The 7500-nt window shown below is 37.7% G+C and overlaps 2 protein-coding genes across 47 annotated transcripts in view; both read left to right on the top strand.

Annotated features, from left to right (window-relative positions):
• LOC125027623 (Down syndrome cell adhesion molecule-like protein Dscam2) overlaps positions 1-7500 on the top strand; it is a 384720-nt gene that overhangs the window by 306642 nt on the left and 70578 nt on the right. For 5 of the 46 annotated variants that reach the window (XM_047616761.1, XM_047616759.1, XM_047616752.1 and 2 more), the window contains exon 15: positions 6089-6373. The exons of the other annotated variants lie outside the window; for them this stretch is intronic. In XM_047616761.1, coding sequence (XP_047472717.1) covers positions 6089-6373 — 285 coding nt within the window. The remainder of the gene's footprint in view (positions 1-6088; positions 6374-7500) is intronic. 46 annotated transcript variants of the gene reach the window in all.
• Positions 3765-5423, top strand: LOC125027627 (neuronal growth regulator 1-like). The gene has a single exon (XM_047616795.1). The coding sequence runs from the start codon at positions 4588-4590 to the stop codon at positions 4936-4938; it is 351 nt and encodes a 116-aa protein (XP_047472751.1). The 5' UTR covers positions 3765-4587; the 3' UTR covers positions 4939-5423.

Genomic DNA, 7500 nt, shown 5'->3' with positions numbered 1-7500 from the left:
TCCTACAGGATGCAAGTTCTGAACACACTGGGACTTATATGTGCAAAGCGTTTAACCCTGTCGGTCAAGCCGAGTTCTCAGCAACTCTTGAAGTGATGGGTAATCAAGTTATGTGTGTATAGCATGACTGATGTTTACCTCTGCTTTTTTATTCTTCCGTATGCCTAATTGTTGTAAATATTGCATTTTAACTAGGATACATAGATTCCCCACATTAAGCAGTCTATTGATACAAGCATTACATTAAAACTTTTGGGAAACAGGTATAATACTTAGCTCTTTCACTTTGAGAAAAGTGGGAAGGGTTTAGGATGGGTTGTCATTGATTAGACTTTATTGATGTGATATGTTTTGTGTGCTAGATGGTATAGGAATAGATTGTTGTGATGGGATGGAATATGTTGGATATTTGTCTTTGATATTTTAAATAAGGGATGAGCAAGTATACAGGTCCATGTTGAGTGGTTTCATTAGGAACGTTTTAGTTGTGTGTGGTACTTCATCAGATTTTATGATAAATAGGGTAACATGAAACTTTGTAGTCAGTACTAAAAGTTGTTTAAGGACAATTGGACACAGGATTTAGCATTTGGTGAAGATTATGTGCATTTTATCTTTCTCTTCACACACACACACACACATGCACACACACGCACACACACGCACACACACACACACACACACACGCACACACACGCACACACACACGCACACACACACGCACACACACACACACACACACACACACACACACACACACACACACACACACACACACACACACACACACACACACAGTGTTCATTCTTTAATACTCTCTGCATTTAAATCTTAGTGCTGTAGTGCTAAGTTTGAATCCTATATTTCCCAGAATTATTTGGAATATTTAATGTTTTACCAGCTGGGCCAGATATACTGCCATTCGTATTTCCAAAAGAAGTTGAAGAGGGTCAACTGATCCAGATATCATGTGCAGTGACAAAGGGTGATGAACCTCTCACTATTAAATGGTACAAGGATAGTGGTGAAATCTCATCATCGTCAGACTTCTTGATAAATAACATGGACTCGAAACTCTCAATTTTGTTGCTGAGACGTGTGACAGCAAAACATACGGGGACGTACACTTGTGAGGCTTACAATCCTGCTGGCAGTGCCAAGTTTTCTGCTCAGCTCAATGTCAAGGGTAACATTTTTAGGCTGATGCAATAGCTAGCATGTTTTATGTATCCATTTTAGTGACAGTTAAATTTTAGTTTATAGAGTTTTTAGTTGAGCCTTTACCTTCCCTAAACCTACTCTGTAATTGTCTGCAGCTAGGTCAGGAAATGAATTTGAAATTCTGCAATTTGTGTATCCACGGAACTAAGATTTAAAAAATAATAATCTGCTACCACAAATCTAATAGAGGCAGTTATTTACATTCCTTGAGGCCCCTCATATTCTGAATTTATCAGTAATATCATTGCTAATTCTTGACCCTTTTCAAATACATTGATTCCTATGAAATCACTCTCTCTTTGTGTCTTCTTATATACTCCTTCGCTTGACAGAATGGGTCTGGACTTAGTGCCAGAGCAATTTAGATGGTATTATTTTGCTCAGGGATTTTGTATATTCAAAAGATAAGTTAAATTGTTTATAGGGTTTTGTGTGTTTTAAAGACTAATATGTTCTGACTTGAAAACTCTTTCAGGGGAAGCAAGAGGTTACAGTAGTATCAGGACCTTTCCTAAACATTAAATATCTAAATTGGATTCAGTCATCAACTGTCTTGTCTGTATTTCAACCTGTGGTATGAGTTTTGTTTTTCGTTGTCTTACTACCATCTTTGAATGAATAAAGAAAAGAAGAAGTGGTAAAGATCAAATAACTCGAAGACGATTGGATTTTTTTTTTAAACAGAGCGGCCAGATATCATTCCGTTCTCATTTCCGTCTGAGGTGAATGAAGGACAGCCTCTCCAGGTCCCTTGTACAGTCATGAAAGGAGATGAACCCATCACACTCCAGTGGTACAAAGATGATGTTCCTCTCATATCCTCATCGAAGTTCATGATAAATACTATTACCTCAAAGATGAGCTTGCTGATTCTACAGGATGCAGGGTCTGAACATTCAGGAACATACTCATGCAAAGCATTCAATCCTGTTGGTCAAGCAACTTTTACAACAACCTTGGAAGTAATGGGTAATCTTGCAGATATTCTTCGGCATGGTACATGAATGATGGACTTCATGGATGTGTGATATGCTTGCTTTTTGACTCCAACATTCGTTTTTTTAGTTTTCTTTTCACCAGTAGACTGTAAAAAATATTTTCCTTTATATTTTTTTTTAGGGTAGTAAACATTCCATGGTATTTTTGATCAGAAAGAAAAATGCAAAAAATTATGAAAAAGCATTTGCTTCCTCTGAGGTCAGACTGGAAAGTGTTAAATGATTGCCAGCAATATGATTAAGATTTTATTTCATACAGTGAAAGAGAGTTATTTAACACTGTCAGGATGTCTCAGATTACTTCCAGTAGAACTTGAATATATTTTCTGAAACTTCAGTCTTTGATTTAATATGTTAAATGGGTTTTGTTTACTTACATTGCACTTCCTTTGCCATTTTCCCATAGTTACCCCTCAAAAAGGACTTTTCAGTTTACTCCAAAAGATCATCATTCATTATTGGAAAGACTTATGTGAAATGATCAGGTGTATTTACAAGAATTACTTAAAAGCCTTATGACATGATATTCCAAGTCATAAATTATCTAAGATATGATTAGTTCTGAGAGGATTAGATTTGTGATGGGTTGTATTGTCTTTGGTTGATTTTAGATTACTCAGAATTGGAACATTATGAGAGACTTAAAAAGAGTATTAAAGTCTCTGTATATATTTGTTAATAAAAAGAAAAAAAGTATGTGATGCAGTTTTGACAACCACTGTGTTACTAGAAGGAAGAGCTTTTAGAACTGGCAGTGGTAATGGCAGGCTGCTGGGTCATAAACATAGCTGGACTCAAAAGGGATAGTGGAAGCATCTCATTTCTCTCTGTGTTGATGGTAACATGTTGCGCTCATACTCTGACGCCTCTAGAATATTTCCATTTTAACGTTTGTTTTTGCGCTGTTTTTTTGTTTGTTTGTTTGTTCATCCTTTTGTCTTAGTATTTTTACCTCCAGTCAAGAAAATAAAAGGGTTGGCTGATTGGTTGATAAATTAGTACTTTTTCCTCATGGAAAATTGAATGTCTTCTTTGTCTTGCTTTATGAAAAGGGAAAACATCAGGCTTGTGTAATTGAATTAATTCTTTTTGTACCTCATGGAACAAATTTAATCATAGATTGAAAATCTGTTATTAATGTTTTCCACAGACTCGTTGGTATTAGCTATATTTGCTTTTGTGGAGTTATTTAGTAAGCATATCGTTCTACATGGTGATTGATGGAGCTTCTGTATGTGGTGTCATCCTGCAGAGAAACCAGAAATTTTACCTTTTACGTTTCCAACGGAGGTCCAAGAAGGACAGCTACTTCAAGTGACGTGCACAGTGACAACAGGGGACGAGCCAGTAACACTACAATGGTACAAGGATGATATGCCCCTTATGTCATCTCCAAATTTATGATCAACAAGGTTGACTCTAAAATGAGTTTTTTGATTCTTCGTGCTGTTAGTATGGAGCACACTGGAACATACACCTGTCTTGCATTTAATCCTGTTGGTCAACAACGATCGTCTGCTGAACTCTGGGTTAAGGGTAAATGATATAGATTTAGCAGTTGTTGATGAGAAATATAAAGTATTATATGTGCTTCAGTTTGACTTTTTTTCTACACTAATACAGTACAGCATGCTGCACCTAAATTTTCCTTTACTGAACCTGTTGATTTTATGTGAGATCATACTCCTGTGATGATTATTAGTGGCTTTATGCCTGCATCGTGTAACTTCTGTGGCAGGAGAACATTCCCTGTGACAGAAATCTTCATGCCGCCTCTACTTTCTTTCCAGGAAATCATTCATTAAGATAATTTGATTTTATATAAGATTTGCATTTCAGTTTCTGTAAAGGACTGATCAGCTGACTTGTTATGTCCTATGAGTTGTGTTTGAATCTGAGAGGAGGCTTTCAAAGCAAAGCAATGAAGCAGTTCTTGTTCGTGATGTCTTTCCACCTATTTCCAATCTTTTTTATTCCTTTGTATTGTGATCTAAAGTGCATTGTTACATTTGCATTACAGAATATTAAGATATTTATATTATTACTGATGTGGCTTATTCTATAATATCTCATCTTCTGTTTAAGCAAGTACTTGCTTATATCTGCCATTTTTGGTTGAAACTGAAAATGGCTTATACTCTTGCCAGTCACAAGAGTTCATGGGTATCTTTCCTTTCCAACACCATTATCACTCACAAGCCTGTGCTAGCTGAGAGATGCATATCCAGAAATCAAACACTCAAGAAGGAAAAAAAGATTGGATGGAGTTATCTTTTCTCAAGTGGGCAAGGTAATTTGTGTAATTACATTAAAGTGTGTCAGCCGAGAGTGTCATCTGATAAGGTACTGTATTGCCTAAGTGACCTAGATGTTACTGTATCCATCATCAACTTTCACAAGTGCTGTCTCCCCTGCAGCAAAGCCAGTGATCATGCCTTTCGTAGTTCCTCCCGAGAACTTTGAAGGAGAATCCATCCAGATGATGTGCACTCTCCTCTCGGGGGATGATCCTGTAATGATATACTGGCTAAAGGATAAGATCAGCTTGACAGGAAACAGTGAAGAAGGAATCACTTTAACACATGTGAACTCCAGGACGTCCATGCTTGCCATTCCACATTTGGGAAAACAACATTCTGGAAACTATACTTGCATGGCTTCCAACCGTGCGGGCCAGTCGAACCACAGCGTTTCTCTCAATGTTCTTGGTACATGTTAAAGTCAATAGTTGTTGTAGTTTGTGAGTATTCTCCTTGTTTCGTCTTGTTTGCCTTTTATGTTGTTGTTGTTTTTTTCTTCAACCCAATATTATTTATGCTCTTTATTTAGATAATATATACAAGTTTATGTGAAATTAGTCTCAAGGACTGCACAGGTTATTGGAGGTTTATCTTCATTAACTTACAATCGTTACTTTCTTTATTAACGAATATCCATATACATAAACAACACTTTTCTAGCACTTATCTGAAAGTATATGGAAGGGACAATACATGCACATAGATTGTCAGATATCAGGAACCAGTAAGAGAGATATAAGGATAAAAGAAAAGGAAAATAGAAGAGGTGACTTAAGCTGTTTTTTGGTTGGAGTCACACATGTACATGCACCCATGTGCACCCACGCATACACATGCACCAACGCACACATATGCACCCACGCACACACACATGCACCCACGCTCACACACATGCACCCACGCACACACACATTCACCCACGCACACACATATGCACCCACGCACACACATATGCACCCACGCACACACACACACACACACACACACACACACACACACACACACACACACACACACACACTCACTCACTCACTCACTCACTCACTCACTCACTCACACACACACACACACACACACACACACACACACACACACACACACACACGTGCACACACACACACACACACACACACACACACACACACACACACACACACACACACACACACACACACACACACACACACACACACACAGCACTCACACCAGCAACTCACACACTCTCAACACACACACTCACACACACACACACACACACACACACACACACACACACACACACACACACACACACACACACACACACACACACACACAGAGGTGGCATACTCACTACTTATGTTCAATTTCTGTGGGCCTATGCTTTGATATTACAAGAACTTTGCAATAGAAGGAAAGAGTTTAAATCCTGATATTCGTTTCAGTATTTTTTGTATTGGTGGACGTGGCAGTTTAAGTTTTGTTTACCATATTTTTTTTTTTTTTTTCATTATGCCTAAGTGCAGTTTTGTGATTTTTTGTATGTTAAAATCCACAATTCTTGCATTGAATTGTTTACCCTTCAATCAGTCCCACCACGCATCATCCCCTTCCACTTTGAGGAACACATACGAGCGGGAAGTTTAGTGCAAGTGATCTGTGTAGTTGGGGAAGGAGACCCCCCTATTGACATTCGTTGGACTCTCCATGGGGAGGAGGTACGCCCCAAGCTTGGCATCTTCACCCAACGAGTTGGCGAGAGGACCTCGATTTTGAGCATCGACAGGGTGGGCTCAGAACATCGAGGTTCTTACACCTGCATCGCCAATAACCATGCTGGCAGGACTAACCACACAGACACTCTCTGGGTTAATGGTATGAGTGCTCTGCCAGTGCTGTAGACAGTACCCTGTCATTTCTGTCTTGGATACACTGTAGAAAAGTATTTTGTTTTGACATCTTGTTTTTCCTTTTTTCCCTTTTTCTTTCATGAGTTCTGTCCCTGATCATTGCTCTGACAAAATTTGAAAATCAAACAATCAGGTATAATTCTGTGGCTACAAAACTTGGCCAGTATGTCCACATTCATAATAGAAGAAGTGTCATTCTTTTAAGAATGAAGAAAATCAAGTAAAATTTAACCTTGAGATTTTTTTTGTAAATTTCTGCATATTGTAGTAATCTGTAGCATGCCTTTCTTGTGTAGAAACTCCTCATTCTTTTTTTTTTTCTCATTTTTATGATCACTTGTCCTACCCAAAATCCTGCGATATCCCATATCCTACAGCATTAAATGCCTGTTCCCTGAATATGCTGTTATGTTTATATTTCAGCTCGTGGATACTGAAGATGTATATTCAAATCACAGCTACTCTGATCCCCAGCAGATGAGTCATTAAATCATTTCAATTTACTGATTGATTTCATATTGCTATTACAAGCTTATTTCCTTTTTAATTGTCCCTGGCTTAAGTTATGTATGTGATCTGTGTGGTACTACCCAAGTGTGGTGAGATCCCAAAAGGTAGGCACAGATAATGCATACCAGTCACTCCCCTCTCCCATGTTTTAGAAATATTAAAAAATAAGTTTAAAACTTAAAATTAGCTGTTTAGATTAAACAAAAAAAAAAATATATATATATTTCCAAATTAGCTTGAATGGCATTTCTTTAAATAATTGAAAGAAATTATCTCAGATGTGGGCTTTAGCTTTGAGTATGGCTGTACTGTTGTTGGACTTTGTATTCTAGGCAAGCTATCCTTGGAAAGTTGTTTTTTGGTTGTAATTGAGCTGCTGCAGTGTTATCAGTAAGTGCTGCCATTTACTCTCTCCTTTGTATTGAAATGGCAGGACCATAAGACATTATCTGTTAATGTCACTGATGATGATTATGCAAATTATGGCAAGTAGGTTTACTGGATCTCCTGGTTTTGGCAGTCTTAACTGGATTGACTATATTAAGGAGAAAACTATTTGGGTTTCCTGTAATTGTTTAATAC

Source organism: Penaeus chinensis, chromosome 7 (genome assembly GCF_019202785.1).
Source record: "Penaeus chinensis breed Huanghai No. 1 chromosome 7, ASM1920278v2, whole genome shotgun sequence".
NCBI classification, from domain to species: Eukaryota; Metazoa; Arthropoda; class Malacostraca; order Decapoda; family Penaeidae; genus Penaeus; species Penaeus chinensis.
The sequence above is the reverse complement of the archived record's forward strand: the minus strand, read 5'-3'. Positions and strand labels throughout refer to the sequence as shown.